Here is an 18,534-nt window from a genome sequence, read left to right on the forward strand (position 1 = left end):
TCAGGATGATTTTTCTAATCAACATTGTATGAAATCCTCCAGATGACAAAGGTCAAATGTTTACATTTGTCTCAAGATTTGAACAAACTTGTACATATTGACACAGATGGTATTCTGGTTTTTACCACTGAGCAGAAAGAAATAATTGCTTACATGTACAACATCCTTTCACCCATTTTAGAGTGCGGTATCCTGTAGCCTGGGGCATCTGTCAACTTGCTCAAAGCTGCCTATCTGGTAAGGAGAGTTTGCAGCTCTCCTGATAATTTGCCTGTGTTCTTCCTTCCTTCCTCCTGAGCCCCCCAAGCCATCCTTGTGATTTGGGACACCCCCCACCTCCACCTCTTGCAGCCAGCCTTCAGTCAGGGCCAGTAATCTAATGCAACAGCTTGCGCTAGGAGAGCCCTATACCTCCAGGGCACACACACTGGAGGTCCAAGTCCTGTGGACACAGTTCCCCTGGTTTCACCAAAGCTGGTGAGAAGCCTCAGAACATGGCTTTCTGCATCTGGACAGGATTCACACTCCATGCAGAAGACTCACAGGATGAAAAGAAGGGGTAAAGGGGTGAGCTTGTTCATCCAGTGCCCTCTGAATATTACTGGAGTTGCCAGATGGCCACCTGATGATTTTATTTATTTATTTATGAGATACAGAGCAGGAGCAGGGGGAAGGCAGAGGGAGAAGCAGACTCCCCGCTGAGCCAGGAGCTGGATACCAGCTTGGCTGGATCCCAGGACCCGGGATCACGACCTGAGCTGAAGGCAGATGCTTAACCGACTGAACCACCGAGGGGCTCCTCCCCAAGGTGTTCTAATTACTGAGCATCTATAATATATTGGAGTATCTGACAGTGCTAGCTCCCTGTCCTTGTTCATTTTCAGATCCTGTTTGTTCCCTGAATAGCCTTGTTTATTTTTCCATTTGAATTCCAGGCGGGAACAAAACAGGGTGGTTTAACATACACACACACAACCTACTGATCCTATTATTACTTTCATGGGAATTATGTTAAATTTATAATTGTATTTAAGGAGAATTAAGATGTTTATATTGGGCCTTAACTATCCAAAAACATTCATCCCATTATTTGACTTAGTTTTCCTATCTGTAGAATTGTAGTAATAATACCAAGCTCGTAGGGCTGTGTCTTCAGAATTAAGTGAGGAAATGCTCATTTAGGGAAGGGCCGCAGCGTGGGAGCCAGCGCGCTGCTCTGCGCCTTGCTCGCCTACGAGCTTGGGCTCGGCTGCTGGACTATTCTGAACCTTGGTCCTCCCATTTGCAAAAAAAGAGGATAATAACAGTATCTGCTTCATCAGGGCTGTAATCGAAGTCAAATAAAAAAAAAAATCGAGGGAGGATTCACGCCAAGGGCTCGGAGCACCGCCTGGACCCTGAGCGCTCAGAATATTAGCCGTTCCTCCCAAACACAGGCTATCCCAGAGAACCGCGACGGAAAGGACGGGCTTTCTGGGACCCACCCAGGGTGGAGGGCTGTCGGGGAAACGCTTCTTTCCGAGAACCGAACAAGCCGCCGGTCGCCGCCTCCCCGCCCCCGACTCCGTCCGACAGCAGCGGGACTCGAACCCGCGACCCGCAGCGAGACCCCGCCCCCCCGGCTCCCGCCCCGCCCCCGGGGCCGCGGCGCTGCCACGTCCCGCGCGTCCCGCTCTGCGTGCAGGAGGGGGCGTGGCCAAATGCGGGCCCGCCCCGGGATCGCCGTGCGGCCCCGGCGTGGCGGAGCGCCGTGACGCCACGAGGGGGCGGGGTCGAGACGTGCCCGGAAGTCCCCGGGGAGGGGCGTGTTGCGTATATCCGGCGAGTAGCTGGCGGTCCCGGGTGCTGCTGGGCTGTGTGCTGTGAGGGAGGGTCGACGCCGCCCGCCGCCCGCCGCCTCCGGAGGAGCAGCCCCCGCCTCGGCCGTGAGCAGGGGCCTGCTGCAGGGGAGGGAGCCGAGGGCCGGCGGGGCTGCCGCGGACGGCGGGGAGGGTCGGGGCGGAGGCCGGCGCGGGCGGAGTTGGGGGGGGAAGTGACACGCAGGCGGTTCTGCGGGGCCGCGGGGCCGGTTCTGGGCGGGGATGGGCCGCCCCGGCCGGGCCGCCGCGTTCCGATAGCGCTCGGGGTGCGGGCCGGTCGGCCTGCCTCGGGGTCCCGCAGCCGCCGGGCGGGTGACCGTTGTGTGTCCCGTGCGCCCGGGTTTGCGGAGCGGTGGCCCGGCCCGGCCCGGTGAGCCCCTCGCCTGGGCGGGCGTCCTGAGCCCGAGGGGGAATCGCGAGGCCCCAGAGGCTGTGCCTTGGCCGCGGCCCCGCGGGTCGCAGGAGGAGCTGGGGGGGGGGGTCGCTCCGGGGCGCGTCCGGCCTCCCCGCCTTCAGCCCTGAGTTCTCGTCCGTGAGGCCCCGGGTGGAGCCCGGTATTTCCTCCCCCCACCTTCCTCTTTTCTTCCCTCTCGTCGGTGCGTGGGAAAATTCCTCCGCGCGTTTGGTCGGAGTCCGCGCTGGTCGGGGTCGTCGCCGAGGCCAGGAGCGCGCTTGCGAGGGTTGGCGCCGGGTCCCTCCTCCGTCGGCCTAGGCCGTGACTGGGGGCTTGACCTTTACTAGTTATCCTGCAGCTCGGCACAGCCTCTTAGCTGAAAACCTGCTGTCCCTCCCGGGTCGGCCTGGAACGGTGTTTCAAAGTTGCGACGAGTACGTGTAGGAAGTAGTGAGCGTGGCTGATGGTCGGTGTGGCAGGTGCCCCTCTTTTTTTTAAAAAAGATTTTAATTTATTTATTCTTGAGAGAGACACAGAGAGAGAGAGGCAGAGATACAGGCAGAGGTTGATGCAGGCTCCATGCAGGGAGCCCGACGTGGGACTCGATCTCGGGTCTCCAGGTCCACACCCTGGGCCCAAGGCGGGCGCCCAACCGCTGAGCCACCGGGGATCCCCTCCTCTTTTCTATCTACTTCAGTCCTGAAAATTTGCGGATTTTAATTTGGGGTACTTTGGCAGTGCTTCTGTGGTAGTTTAGAGTTCTTAAGTTTTAGAGTATGCTGATTTGCCATAAGATGCCACGAAGTGCCTTAAGGTGATAGAGTGGATCAAGGACAGGAATAAATAGAGTGCTAATTATCAAAATACCATCCATGGGACCCCTGGGTGGCTCAGCGGTTTAGCGCCTGCCTTCGGCCTGGGGCGTGATCCTGGAGTCCCAGGATTGAGTCCCATGTCAGGCTCCTGCGTAGAGCCTGCTTCTCCCTCTGCCTGTGTCTCTGCCTCTCTCTCTGTGTGTGTGTCTCTCATGAATAAATAAATAAAATCTTTAAGAAAAAAAAAGTGTAAAACTACTCACAAGGGGTACAAATCCTAAGGTCTCAAGGATGGAGGAGCCTCAAAGCCATTTCTCTGACTTTGAGGGGCAATACAGTGCAACGCTTTGGGTCCAATAATAGCTTTTATGATTTTGTTAGCATCACCTGAAGAGTTTCTTCAAGGACTTTTCCATAGATCATTTTGGAGGGAAGAAATATAGGGCTTTTATTTATTTATTTTACATATTTTATTTATTCATTCATGGGAGACACAGAGAGGCAGAGGGAGAAGCAGGCTCCCTGTGGGGAGCCTGATGTGGGACTCGATCCCAGGACCCCGGGATCACGACCTGAGCAGAAGGTAGATGCTCAACTGCTGAACCACCCAGGCGCCCCGAATTCTAGGACTTAAAAGCAGAAGTGTCAAGGGAAGATAAATTGGAAAATCAGACCAGCTCAGTTCCCATGAAAAATTCCTCAAAGGAGGGTTTTCCCATTGTCACCCTTGGAGAATTCATTGGGTTTGGAAGAATTCTAAAATGATGTGGTAAAACTTTAGGGTATTGACCACAAACCAGTGTAGTACAAGTAAATATGTAACAATGGGTTTTAAAGGAGTGACCGGAGTGGGAGTGATCCTAATCAGAGGTCTCTGTAAAGATGAGCCACGTTTCTCCAAGTTGTAGACTGAGAAAAGTAGGGAAAGATGCCTGGTTTGGGAGAATTGTAGAGAAGAGGCACATTGTTCCTTTACTTACCTACAGTGGGAATTTAAAAGCAGGAGCTTTCTACGTCTATTTAAGTCATTAAACTTCTTAAAGTGCTAAGTTTCAAGACAAATTATCTAACATGCTAAATTGGTTTCTGCCAAAATATATTTTAATGTTACTGAAAAGAGCAAAAAAAAAAAACCCCAACCCCATAGTATCTTTTTATGAAAGCTTTTGCCTTAGACTCTCACCCAAACTCCCAAGCCTCATTTGGTCTTCTGTGATAAGAGCCGTAGAAAATAAGCATTAAACAGTCCCTAAAGCCAATAGGTCAGGCTTGATTTTAAAAAACAATCAAAACCCAGTAATTGGACAGAAAAAAAAATATATATATATATATGTGTATATATATATATATATATATATATATTTAGGTTTATTTCAGTGGTCTCTACCCTTAATGTGGGGTGCAAACTCCTGATCTTAAGATCAAGAGTCACAAGTTCCGGGATCCCTGGGTGGCGCAGCGGTTTCGCGCTTGCCTTTGGCCCAGGGCGCGATCCTGGAGATCCGGGATCGAATCCCACATCGGGCTCCCGGTGCATGGAGCCTGCTTCTCCCTCTGCCTCTGTCTCTGCCTCTCTCTCTCTCTGTGACTATCATAAATAAATAAATTAAAAAAAAATTCTTTAAAAAAAAAAAGTCACAAGTTCCTCTGAGTCAGCCAAGAGCCCCCAAATTAACATATTGTCCCTACTTTTCAACTTCTTTATCTAGCATTCTTTGAATGAAGAATATAGGTGGGTTTTTGTGGATAACCCTGTTAAAGTCACTACTAAGAGTAACAAAAGTAAATGTTTGTTTACCCCCCCTTTTTTTAAGATTTTATTTATTCATGAGAGACACAGAGACAGGCAGAGACATGGGCAGAGGGAGAAGCAGGCTCCCCACAGAGAGCCTGATGTGGGACTCCATACCAGGACCACGACCTGAACCAAAGACCTGAATCAAAGGCAGACGCTGAACCACTGAGCCACCCAGGCCCCCCTAAAAAAACAAAAGTTCATGAAAATTGTATTTGATAGCAGTTGATCACATTTAGTGTAGCCTTGTGCTCACATGCTCTTGCTGATGGAGAGGAGTGAAAGTGGGGGATCTTTTTTTTTCTGTGCCAAATGAGATATTTAGGTAAAAGTTCAGTGACCAGAAAATGCTGACCCTGAGAACTTTGACGCCACCACTGGTTTTAGATGTTACCCTTTTCTTTCAGAGATCTTGCTTATTGCCAATATATGTATGTAGATCTTTTGGTAGCTTTGAGGCATCTTTTGTTCTGTCTAGGTTTATGGAAAACAGTAGGAAAAGTGGTCTTAATATTAGTACTAATTAAGGTGTGTACTTGGCTAGGAATCTACTTCTACGCCCTGAGCAAGTATTCTTATTTTAAGAGAATCCCTCTTTGTAAAATGGGTTAGATCTTGATTACTCACTTTATGAAAGGACTCTCTTATTTCTTCATGGAGGAGCTGGATACCGGCTTGGCTGGATCCCAGGACCCCAAGATCATGATTTGAGCCGAAGGCAGATGCTTAACTGACGGAACCACCCTGGCGCTCCCAGTGTGACATTTTTATCTAGATTATTGATGTGACTGATTTCTTAGAGGTCTTGCTAACTGGTTGACAGCGTATCCAGGGGATGTAGATGATCAGCTGCTTGGAGGAGTACACAGTAAAAGAGGAAAGTATAGCTTTAACTCCTAGTCCTTAGAGTATCATAGATTGAAAATTGTTAGAAAACCAGGAGTTTGTGCAGATCTGAGGACCCCAGAGACTTCCCTTCAGAATACAAAATCCTTTATTTTCTTATGCTTGAAAATATGGGACAGTAAACATGCATCAGGGTTACAGAATAAGAGTTAACTTCTCCAGAACTGTATTAACATTCAGAAAGCTAATGTTTGCTGCTTTCATATTTTATACAGGTAGTAACCATTAATAATGTCTTTCATCTTTGAGTGGATCTACAATGGCTTCAGCAGTGTGCTCCAGTTCCTAGGTAAAGCCATTTCCTTGAAATATATCATAGGTTTCAAACTTTGTACATTTCAATAAAAATACAAGCAGCCTTTGGTAAGTAGAAAACAAAATTATGTTAAAATTTTTTTCTTTTTTAGGACTCTACAAGAAATCTGGAAAACTTGTATTTTTGGGTTTGGACAATGCGGGCAAAACCACTCTTCTACACATGCTCAAAGATGACCGATTGGGCCAACATGTTCCGACATTACATCCGAGTAAGTTTGAAAATACCAGGTGACCTTTTGATATTTGAAGGTCAATGTCCTAGTTTGGGGATGAATTCTCAGTTGATGCAGTTCTTGTATTAACTGAAGTCCCAAAAGACAGCTCACTTGAAAAAATTCCCTGTAGGACACACTCAGGTCACATGCCCCTAAATCTAACCCTCTAGGACTCTGTCAGTATCTATTCTCACTAGTTCTGTAAGGGGACACATTTCCCATATCTACTTCCAAGAAGTAGCAGGCATATTGGAGAAAAAGAAACGACTTTTTAGAATAATTTAAGAATGTTTTCACCCTTGTATCCTTTTCTTTATAAGGTAAAAGCTTCATTAAGTTTTGCATTTATATTGGCTTACAGTATTGGGAGTTGGGTCTTTTTTGCTTGGAGGAGTTTATTTCTTTTTTCTGTTTTGACAATTTTTCAGCATCAGAAGAGCTGACAATTGCTGGAATGACTTTTACAACTTTTGATCTTGGTGGGCATGAGCAAGGTAAGAGGACAATTCAGTGGAAGAATGGTATTGACTTATGGTTCTTTTATACCCTCTTATTTTTTTTTTAAAGTAGTGTGACATTTTTACCTTTTAAATTATTGAGATCTTAAAGTTGTTTTATTTACTTATTGTTCTTAAGTACTTTAAAACTTGTCCAAAGTTTCATAAATACAGAAAACTCCACTCCTTTATCCCCTTTGCCCCAATTACAGAGAACTCCACTCCTTTATGCCTTTTGCCCCAATTTTTTAGTTTCCTTCTCTATGTAACACATACTAATATTTAAGTTATCAAGCCTAGGAAGTTTTATTTTTTATCTACTCTGTAATATGTATTTCTCTTTTTGTCGATTGTCTCCATAATCTTCTTTATAGCATTTTTCTTCTGGAACAAGATCTAGTACAGTATCAAATTTAATCTTATCTCTTTTATATCCTTTATTCAGTGGAGTATAAGTGGGTAGAATATTTTATTATTTGTACCTAATTCAAATATGTTAAAAGTTGCAAAAATAATACAGTGATATACATGTGACCACTCTGATCTGTTTTGTATACTCTATCCATGTGGGGCGGTTGGTAGAAGATTTCCTTCTATCTTATTGTTCTCACAGTACTTTCTGTCTTATGCAAGTCATCTCCATTTGGTTCTTAGACTCCTGTTGGGTATCTTGTGTGGGTTTTGGAGATACGTATAATGGGGCATCTTTTTCTTTATTTATTAAAAGATTTTATTTATTCATGAGAGACACAGAAAGAGGCAGAGGGAGAAGTAGACTCCATGCAGAGAGCCTGACGTGGGACTTGATCCTGGATCCCGGGATCAGGCCCTGAGCCAGAGGCAGACTGTCAACTGCTAAGCCACACAGCATCCCAGGGCACCTTTTTCTGATGGACACTTTACATTTGGCAAGATTCTAGGCTTTAGAAGTAAAACATTTAAGATGTGGGAATATTGTGGAAAGTAGAAAATAGAAACTATTAAAAGACTTTACTTATTCATGAGAGAGACAGAGGCAAAGGGAAAGGGAGAAGCAGTCTCCCTGTGGGGAGCCTGATGAGCCTGATGTGGGACTCAATCCCAGGACCCTGGGATCACAACCTGAGCCAAAAGCAGATGCTCCACCACTGAGCCACCCAGATGCTCCCTATTATAGCTTTTTAAAATAGGTAAAAGAACAGAATATTGATAGCTTTTATTTTTTAGCTAAGTAATTTTATTTTATTTATTTTTTAAATATTTTATTTATTTATTTGTGAGAGAGAGAGAGAAGCAGAGACACAGGCAGAGGGAGAAGTAGGGTCCATGCAGGGAGCTCGATGTGGGACTCGATCCTGGGACTTCAGGATCACGCCCTGGGCTGAAGGCAGGTGCTAAACCGCTGATCCCCTAGCTAAGTAATTTTAATCAAAAATCTAAGGAGTGATCCAAATGATTTTATAGTCAGTGATTTCATTAACATATAATTACATTTGTTTTAGTCACGTAATATTTATATCCTGCAAAATCATATGTAGTGTGGTCGTAATCACATAAAATAACTACAGAAAAAAGATTGGAAGAATATATACAAAACCAGCAGTGGGTGTGTTTCAATGGAGGATTTTAGATGGATGATCTTGCATCCTTTTTTCTATAATGAGCTTGTATTGTTTTCATTTGGGTAAGAATGGGTGTATGGTGGCTTTTCTGCTTCTTTCGTTTTTTTTTTTTTTTTGTTTTGTTTTTTAATTTTTTTATTTTATGATAGTCACACAGAGAGAGAGAGAGAGAGAGAGGCAGAGACATAGGCAGAGGGAGAAGCAGGCTCCATGCACCGGGAGCCCGACGTGGGATTCGATCCAGGGTCTCCAGGATCGCGCCCTGGGCCAAAGGCAGGCGCCAAACTGCTGCGCCACCCAGGGATCCCTTTTCTGCTTCTTTCATAAGGATTTGTAACTGCTTACAAATTTAAATTCATAATACTATTATGAGAGTTGAGGTTTTTAGACCTCTGAAAGGAGACTTACGTGTTATTTGGTGTGATAAATTTAGCTTTCAGGTTTTGATAGATTATAAGGGAGAATGTGTTCTATGTAGTTTTGTTTTGTTTGAGGAAAGTTTATTTCATAGAAATACTGTATTATAATAACTTAGTCACCATTTTACAGAAGTTGCTAAAATACTATATATTTGAAGATTGTCTTTTTAAAAAAAACTTTAAAAATCTAGCCTATTAAAGTAGGCCAGGCAGGGTACCTGGCTGGCTCAGTCAGAAAAACATGGGACTCTTGGTATCAGGATTGTGAGTTCGAGTCCCATGTTGGGTACAGAGATAACTTAAAAAAAAAACAAAAAAACAAAATAAAACCCCATTGGTTCAGGGTCCATGTAACATAGTGAGTACACACTCAGCATATAAATATGGAAGGTAAAAGTAGAACTTCCCCCAGCCTCTCCTTCCCCATCTCACTTTTCAAAGGTAACCATTATTAATTGTTTGATGTAGAGATTCTTTGTTTATTCATCCATTTAAAGTGCCAGAAATGAATGGCTTAGAAATTATAATTAAAGCATCACTTCCCAAACCATTATCACTTCATGTCATAAACAAACAAACAAAAATTTATAAGTCCTCCTGGGTAAAATATGGCAGACTGGGGTAATTGCCTGGGACTTAAACCAGCTGTGAAGCCCAATCCCCTGAAAATGGATGGAGCTAGTTAGTGTGTTGTACACAGACATACTGATTAGTTAGGATTTAACTTAGGATGGATGGTATATGGACAGGTCATTTGCATCCTGATGAATTTAACTCAGGTTGCAAATGGCTTCAGGGTTGAGGTAAGTCATTCAACTGAGTAAAAGTGAGTAGGTGTCTGTAGGGAGTGGTGGAAACTGCCAAATGGAAGAGCCCAGACCTCTTCTAAAGGGGTGGACACCACTCAGTTCCAGCTGATGAGTGATGTGTGGGTAGGTATGTGTAGGGTTGCCAGATGTTACAGTTTTTCCTAAAATCAGGCAGAAAACCTTGATTTTTTAATTTGAAAAAATCAGATCAGATTCAATTCATGGATCATCATCAGTGTATACCCTTTGTTCTGATTTAATACTTATTCGGGCTTAGAGAATCCACATGGAGTTGAATCCTATTGAAACTGAGCCAAGGTATGCCCATTTTAGGGCAAAAAAATAGATATATTTTTCAAAATACTTTTTTTTTTTTTTAAACTTTAATGCAACTACTAACTTTGTCTTTTAGCACGCCGGGTTTGGAAAAATTACCTCCCAGCAATTAATGGGATTGTCTTTCTGGTGGACTGTGCAGATCATCCTCGCCTCATGGAATCCAAAGTTGAGCTAAATGTATGATTATATTTTTTCCTTTTTTGGCCTCTATTTCTTTTAAGGAATACAGGTCAGTAGTGCTAGTACTTCAGCATTCCAGTTAACATTTGATGAAACTCCTAGTTACAGGAAGAAAGTGTTTTAAAATCTAAGACCCTGCTTTTCAGTGTCCTGAGTAAACTCAGCTTGAACTGGTGTAAGTTAACTTTGTTTGTATCTATCATAGGGTGACTGTGTCCAGTTTGTTCATATACTCCCCAGTGTGTGCCTGTTGCCCTAGCATTATAATCGCCTCCCTTCAGGGATCACGGATGGTCCGTTTCTGAAGCATTGGCGGAGTGAAACCCTAAGAGAGATTAAGGGTTCTTTATGTGTTTGAATCTGGGTTCTCACTTGTGCCTGCCCACTCTCTCACTGAATGACTTCACAGACCTTCACTGTCTGTTCTCAGCCTTCAGTTTTGGTCATGGGCAGCATTTGATACTGTTGTCTAAAACCTTCACCAAAAAGCTATCATTGGTCAAACTAAAATTACCATAATCAAATACCATACCCAAAAATAATCCCATACATTTACCCCATATCCCAAACAAACAAAGTTCATAACAATCTACATAAATGTCACAATCCCCATCACCACCTACAAATAATACATCAACATCAAAACTCAATTTAAATACTAGATAACATTTCTAAACCTACTTTCACAATGCAAATTCCAAACACAACAATTACATAATCCCACCCCAAATCCAACTATTAATATTAAATATATATTTAAATATATACCAACTACCTCAACAATCCAAACCCAACATACCCAACCCACAAGACCCCTATACATACCATACTCCCATAACTGGTCTCCAATGCGATGACTCCCATAAGATTTTACTAGTATTAAACCTCTCTAGACTCTAGGCTTAAACAGAAAGTTACGTACTAGCAACAACTTCCAACGCCAGAATTTTGTTTGACGAAATTACAATGTGCGTTTCGTCTTGAGTTGTAGTAACCTCATATAGTAGAGATGTGATCTTTTTTTATTTTTTAGTCGCGCTCTCTTTTTTGTGCTAGAGAGACGAGAGATATCGTGGATTTTGCTTAATCGCGCGCTATGAATGTACTGTCGCTTTTTGTGAGATCTATATATTTTTGATGTGTATGTTTAGCTATATGATCGTGAGCAGGTGCTATAGATTTTGATTGTTAACAAACGTTGCCAGACCTTCGCCTACCTGGTCACCGTTTTTAGAGCTATCATTGGATAGAGATAGAGCGCGAGCGGAGAGGGAAGTGGATATAGTCTTCACTCCGTATCAGCTTTCGGGCTAAAGTACTGGAAATCCTTCTCATTGAGTGATTGAGATCGCTCGATGGCATTGGATGACTAGATGGTCTTATAGTGGTTGGGGGTGACTAAGATAGATAGAGAGAGAGAGAGAGATAGATCATTTTTTTTCTCTTTATTACTTACCTTGAACTACATTCCAAACATAGAGAACAACTTGTCCTTCTTTCAGTATGCACAAGTGGCTGTCCCTGCCTGCCTTTCTCGTCTGACCCCCACCCACTTTCACTGGTAAATTTAAAAATGTCCTTTAAGAGATCCCAGAGTTCAGCCATGACCTCTTCTAGGAAGCCTTCCCTGACCTCTTGGTCTTAGACTCTCCACCTTATCAGAGTCTATGATCTTTACTGGTTTTCTTGTAGGTCTCTATCAGATCGTGAACTTAGGAGGGACCTAGTTTTGTTTGTGAAACCTTTGCACCTAGCAAAGCATCAGACATATAGTAGTTATCTGGTTACTATTCATTCAACGAATGACATCCTTATTCTGATTTTGTCTAGCATTTCTGAGAACCTAAAATGGTCAAATCATATTTCCCTTTATCCCTTCAGTTCTACTTCTTTCCAAGCTTTTCCTGTCAATGGGCCCTGGATTCCCAGGCTTAAAAATCTTTGCTGGCTCAGGTCCCTCTTCTCTGTCTTATCATCAGACATCAGTCTCTTCTCTTCTTTCTCCACCGTCCCTGCTGCACTATTCCTTGGACTCTGCTATCTTAGGTCAAGTCAGTGTCTCTTATCTAAGGACACATAGATGCTTTGTATGAATTCATTGTGTTTCTTTACACACACATTCCTTTTTTTTTTTTTTTTTTTTAAAGATCTTATTTATTTGAGAGAGAGGCAGAGGGAGAAGGAGAAGGAGGGAGCCTGATGTGGGCCTGGATCCCAGGACCCCGAGGTTGTGACCCGAGCTGAAGGCAGACACTTCATCGACTGAGCCACCAGGTGCCCCTTTACACACAGATTCTATCCAGTAATTTCTGGATTTGGAGTCTTTAGGATCTATTGCAGCTAGCTTCTTAGACTGGCACCATAATGTTGATCATGCTTCCCATTCTGTTTTATGATGTTTCAACATAAAGACAGGGAGTTGTCCATGTGGCTTTCTGAATTCGTTTCCTACTGTAAAGCCATTGCTTAAATTATTCCTTCTCCTTTCCTTCTATCCAAATCCTGTCCATCTTTGAGAGCTTAGTTTGTATTCTGCAACTTTGCTAACACGTTCCTTAAGCTCACCATTTTCCCTGCCATTTGATTTCCCCAAATGTCTTTCAGTATTTATATTCTGTCCCTGTTCATTGTGACACTTAATCATCCACTTGTCTTACTTTGTTGACAGATGTAAAAACACAGAGTGAGGATTTCTTGAAGCCAGGGATATGTCTTGCCTTTCTTTTTGTATTCCTCTCAGTGCCTGAGATAATGATGTGCACGCATTGCGCACTCAGTGAATACTTGGGGACTTCGTGTAGCCATCTTGGAGATTCTGTAGCCAGAGCATTCAGTCTTCTAGGACTGCTCAGTGGAGAGCCTGAGGATGCTCTGTGGCTGAATGATTTATCTGTGAGTTAAGGTTGTAAATAGACACAGCCTTAAGTTGCAGTTTTGAGGCTGGTTATTTTTACTTATTGTCAAGGTAGTTTTTAGAGCTTACCTAATGTTAAGAATGTTCTATAATGTCAAGACTTTTAGTTCATCACTTAGGTAATAAAAATGATCAGATTTTCACTTTACATTTGATACTTTATAGACAAGTGAAAGTCTGGGTTGTTTTCGTATCTGGTGGGCATTCGTAGATTCCTCACCTACTTCTGTTTTGTTGTCTTTAGGCTCTAATGACTGATGAGACAATATCCAATGTGCCAATCCTGATCTTGGGTAACAAGATAGACAGAACAGATGCAATCAGTGAAGAAAAACTCCGGGAGATATTTGGGCTTTATGGACAGACCACAGGAAAGGTAAGAGAAAAATCTTCAGGGCACATATTAAGGAATATGAATTAATTGATACATATGAATGGAAATATGAATTCATACAAATTTCACAGTTTGGGGGGGGCATTCATGTTTTGCTATCTAGATTTTACTTGTCTTTCAGAAATTTAACTGGGCCTAGGGTTTACCATAGGTGATTTATAGTCACTCTGAAGGCAGGAGCCTGTTCTTTCACTGTTTCCTGATGAGGTTTTCTTCAGGTATATGAGGATGAAGAAATTGGTAGGAAAGGCATACTTATCAATTTAAGAATTTTTGACTCTTTCAAATCTAATTCAGAGAAATCTTTTTTTTTTCTTTTTTTTAAGATTTTATTCATGAGAGACAGAGAGAGAGGCAGAGACACAGGCAGAGGGAGAAGCAGGCTCCTCGCAGGAAGCCCAGTTTGGGACTTGATCCCAGGACCCTGGGATCATGCCCTGAGCCAAAGGCAGACAGTCAACTGCTGAGTCACCCAGGCGTCCCTGAATGCTTATGTTAATGAGAATGTCCTTTTTAAAAAGACTATTTCTTTATTTGAGAGAGAGAGCACGAGTGAGGGGAGTGAGGAGAGTGGCAGAGGCAGAGGGAGAAACAGACTCTCCACCAAGCAGGGAGTCCCAGGAGGGGTTTGATCCCAGGACCCTGAGATAGTTACCTGAGGCTAATGCAGATGCCTAACCGACTAAGCCACCTACGAGCCCCTCTTTTTTTGTTTTTTCTTTTTTCTTTTCTTTTTCTTTTTCTTTTTAAGATTTTTTATTTACTCAGAGAATGAGAGGCAGAGACACAGGCAGAGGGAGAAGCAGGCCCCATGCAGAGAGCCCGACACAGGACTCGATCCAGGGTCTCCAGGATCACGCCCTAGGCTACAGGCGGCGCTAAACCACTGGGCCACCTGGGCCACCGGGGCTGCCCTGTTGTTGTTCTTTCAAAGATTTTTTTGTTTCTTAGAGAACATGCATGATGGTGGGAGGGGCAGAGGGAGAGAACCAAGCAGGCTCCCCACTGAGTGAGGAGCCCCATACGGAACTTAATCTTAAGACCCTGAAATCATGACTTGAGCTGAAACCAAGAGTAGGACGCTTAACTGAGTTACCCAGGCCCCCCAAGAATGTCCTTATTTCCAAAGTGTCTTAGACCTCTGCCTATTAAGGTGCATGCTGATTCTGTGGGTCTTTTTCCTGGTTAGCTGCCATAACTTGCCAGATGCTAGTGTGTTCAAAGAAAAGGCTCTTTACAAAGAGAGTTTGGGGAAGTCATCTTTATAGCCTGGACCACATTTCTATAGTGAATTCCTACTTCCATTTGCTTTTGAGAAATGAAGAAAGTGATTGGTGATCACTCTTTCAAGCTTTTCTGCCACAGAGATGCTAACAGGCCTTTCTTGGTTTTGCCTCCCTTAGGGGAACGTGACCCTGAAGGAGCTGAACGCGCGCCCCATGGAAGTGTTCATGTGCAGTGTGCTCAAGAGGCAAGGCTACGGCGAGGGCTTCCGCTGGCTTTCCCAGTATATTGACTGATGTTTGGACAGTGAAAATAAAAGAGTTTTCCTTCTCTGGACTGATCCTATTCACAGCTTCCTCATGAACTTTTCTAATAGAACAAGGAAAGCTCTTCAACCGTGTCTGGCGTTGAGAAGTCAAGAGTCTCTGTCAGTCAGCTCTCTCATTGCCCAGTGGTGATACGTGCTCTTCTCCACACTGTTGGGAGGTGACGCTGCCCCACGTGCCGGCGCAGGTCAGCATCCCGGGACTTGGAAGCTGGCAGGATTTGCTGAGTAAAGCTGTGTGCCAACATGGGGCACCTGAAAAGAAAAACACGTCTCACCACTGTGGTTGATTTCAAAAGAAAGTGATTCTATTTTTTAAAGAAAGTGTTGTTATTGGTGTCCCTCCTAACTTTTTGAGTTAAAAATTTCCTTGGTCCAGAGTTTTCTATTCCTTTTTTTTTTGATCTAGTGAATGGCATTTAGATACTTCATAATATTATGCACAGAAACACATCGGAGGCCAGAACTCCCGTGAAATGAACCTACTCCTGCTGCATTAGCAGGTCAGTGAGAGAAGTTCCCCTGTGTCTGGCTGCCCGGCAGTAGGTGGCCCCACTTTGTGCAGTGAGGAGCCAGGAAGGGCAGGGCCTGGCCTGGCGCTTGTAGCATGTTTCCACCACGGAAGCCAGGATCATTCCTCATTGTGGTATGTAGAGCAGATTGTTCACTGTGGAGGACTTCTTTAGAGAGGGGTTATTTTATTATTTTTACTTCTAAAGTTACAAATTTCAGCTAGTCTTTGCTTTTATACTGTTGGGAAACTTCGTTTCTCTCCATAGCACCTTTCTCATTTTCAGTTTCATAAATGACTCTTGCCTCATCAAAGAGAACATCTCCCATGTTGTCCTACACTGCAGGTGTGTGTCTGTTACTTTTGCACAGATTCTAGGGTAAAATTTTTTGAATAGGTGAGTCCCACAGGACAGTTAACAGCCGACGAGCTTTTAATTCTATGAGTTGAGAACTTAAAAATCTGGTATTTGTAGCATTTGCTTGGATCCAGGAAAGATTTATTTAGTGGGCTTTATTATATGTGCTGCAGAAGTGAGCACTACTTAGTGGGCTTTAAAATTCTCACTTGCAGGATTTGGTCTCTTTATGGGACTGTTCATGGCTCTTTTTATCGGTTACCTTTTTTTTTTGGTATGGAATTGCCTTTCACCATTCCAGAAGTAAGCTGGGGAAACTCTAATCTAAGAGCTTTGTGTAGTGCTATTCCTTTTGAGCCAGCATCACTTGTCAGTAAGAGCTCAGTATAAAAAGCCTCAGCATGCCCAGTAGTGTGATGAGGATCATTTTTATAGCATTCGTTTTTCTTGGTGCCATGAATAAAATTGGGTTTTCATGATCTTGACCAATATTAGATCCTTTCTTAAGATGAGTGGATATCTTCATTTTTGTTTAATGAAAGATTAAAAGTAGTTTCCTCAAAGCAAAATTGTGGTGATGATGCTTTATTTGCAAAGGATTGAACTAAATTCAGTGGATTCTTGTGTCTAATGTGAGGGTAAGGAAAGTGTGGATAACATTCCAGAGGTGAGAGTATTGTTCTTTAATGGATTTCTCGTTGTTAGTCTTCAGTACTGACCTATTAGAAAAGCATATGTTCTCACTGCCAGGTACCAAATGCAGAGGCTCAGTAAAGGATAAATCTGGGAAGAGCATGCCTTTTCTTTATTAGCAGGCATAGCTGGATTAAAACAAAATTGTGGGTTTGGAAAGAGGTGAAAGCCTTAAATGAACAAATCTAGCTAATGGTGAATGAACTAGGTAGTTAACTTGCATACTTTTAATTCCTTTGGCTAAAGGTAACCCATACTTCTTTATCCAGAGACATGAGAAGTATGATTGCAGTGCTAGTTTTCTTGTTTTCGTTTTTTTCCCATTTGTCCCTAATCACTTTGTAGCAAGCTAGAAAACTGTGGATTCTACACAGATCAGCTCTTTGTGAAAGTGGTTGACCACTGGAGAAAGAGGGGATTGAAAAGTCAGTTGGCATCCGTCTATTTCTTGCTCCACAGAAAACACTGTTCCTATAATAAGATCGCAAAAGAAGCCGCTGTGAGGAGCTTGGCTCTTAACAGTAAGGATCAGAGCTTTGTACAGGAATTCCCATAAATTGAGACTTTTCATTCTGTTTTATCAGAGTGCATATATGTCCTATTTCAGGAAAAGTTAAAACGGTCATTTACAAAAGAAAGTCAGTCTGTATCTAAGCATTTTAATAAAAAGTTAAAACAAACTTGCTATCTTGTTCCATTTATTTTTTTCATGTATTTGCATTGGTTTGTTCTGAGTTTGAACATCCGCTGACGTTTGTGTGTGTGGTGGGGGTGGGGAAGCAAAAGTTGTTTCCTACTTAAGTAAGAGGATAAGAAAGACTTTGCTACTAGGAGGGAAAAAAACCTAGGCCAATTCACACATTTTATTCAAAGTGATAAATTTAGTACCATTTGAGAAGCTTTGAATATGTGATGATCCCAGGATTGGGGGTATGCTTTTTTTTTGGGGGGAGGGATATACTTTTTAACAAAATCTCATACTAACATACTAGCAAGGACTGGGTCCAGTTTAGCTATTTACCATTTTATACAGAATTGGAGAGATTCAGCTGAATGCTACATTTGGTAAAGTAGGAGAAGGAATGAAGCGTGTGCTTGTGCATTTACTAGGCTTGTAGGAAGCCTTGTTTTTAGAAAACCCAAATGAGATTCTAAAACTAAGGTAATATGACAAATAGAGTGGGAAGCAAAATGCAACAGGTCCTTTTTGATCGAGTATTAAGTATTAGAGGCTGAAACTAATGTCCCTGTTACTAAGATGATGCCATGGGTTCTATGTTTATATGCATTGTCTGCGTCGTTTGAGTTAGAGTGGAACATGAGAAGTACAGACTCAGGGAGCCCAGCACTCGGGGTCTCACCTCGGCTGTTGGCTGTGACTTGGAACTCTATACTCTGATGCTGTAAACAGAAAAACCTGACGCAAAACAGTTCATGCTGGAGGCTTGAGCGTCATTAAGGGAGAATCATGGGACTCTAGAGAGAAAGAAACTCTTAATTGCCAGGAAGTTGGGATAGTTTTTCCTGCGATCGAGGCATTGTCTGTGTCACAGAACCAAAAGAAGACAGATGGGAAGACCGCTAATTTCTGTCCCATCTCAAACTATGATGCGTTGTCATTTAACTCAAACAGCTTTGTGTCACTGGGGGCATTGCAAACATTACCCTGTGTCGTGCTGGGGAATACGCTGAGCGGCATTAGTTTTATTCAGAAACTGTGTCAGAAAGGTTATGTGATTTAAGTACTGACTGAATAATTTTTGTTAATGCTGACAGAAAAATGTACCAAAATAATCTGGGCTGCTGCCTGTTTTTGTATGGCCTGTGAGGGAAAAGAAAGAATGCTGTCTTGTGACAAAATTCAAATTTCAGGGCAGCCCAGGTGGCTCAGCAGTTTAGCGCCGCCTTCAGCCCAGGGCCTGATCCTGGAGACCCGGGATCGAGTCCCACGTCGGGCTTCCTTCATGG

The 18,534-nt window shown here is 43.1% G+C and overlaps 1 protein-coding gene across 2 annotated transcripts; it reads left to right on the forward strand.

Annotated features, from left to right (window-relative positions):
* The first annotated feature begins 1,808 nt into the window (after positions 1-1,808).
* Positions 1,809-17,246, forward strand: SAR1A (secretion associated Ras related GTPase 1A). 2 transcript variants are annotated; one of them, XM_055325590.1, is made up of 7 exons: positions 1,809-1,925; positions 5,985-6,058; positions 6,177-6,296; positions 6,731-6,796; positions 10,041-10,144; positions 13,306-13,437; positions 14,859-17,246. In XM_055325590.1, the coding sequence occupies exons 2-7, from the start codon at positions 6,001-6,003 to the stop codon at positions 14,973-14,975; spliced, it is 597 nt and encodes a 198-aa protein (XP_055181565.1). In that variant the 5' UTR covers positions 1,809-1,925; positions 5,985-6,000; the 3' UTR covers positions 14,976-17,246. The 2 variants fall into 2 exon arrangements, with proteins under 2 accessions (XP_055181565.1, XP_055181566.1); XM_055325591.1 differs by lacking the exon at positions 1,809-1,925 and adding an exon at positions 2,346-2,687.
* The last annotated feature ends 1,288 nt before the right edge of the window (positions 17,247-18,534 follow it).

Source organism: Nyctereutes procyonoides, unplaced genomic scaffold, assembly GCF_905146905.1.
Source record: "Nyctereutes procyonoides isolate TBG_1078 unplaced genomic scaffold, NYPRO_anot_genome, whole genome shotgun sequence".
Lineage (NCBI taxonomy): Eukaryota > Metazoa > Chordata > Mammalia > Carnivora > Canidae > Nyctereutes > Nyctereutes procyonoides.

What these genes read in the sequence shown, in the direction of transcription:
- SAR1A (XM_055325590.1), top strand. Translation starts at nt 6,001, where the DNA reads ATGTCTTTCATCTTTGAGTGGATCTACAATGGCTTCAGCAGTGTGCTC. An exon ending in TGTTCCGACATTACATCCGA is followed by an intron (nt 6,297 to 6,730) that starts GTAAGTTTGAAA and finishes ACAATTTTTCAG; the next exon opens with CATCAGAAGAGCTGACAATT. An exon ending in TCTTGGTGGGCATGAGCAAG is followed by an intron (nt 6,797 to 10,040) that starts GTAAGAGGACAA and finishes TTTGTCTTTTAG; the next exon opens with CACGCCGGGTTTGGAAAAAT.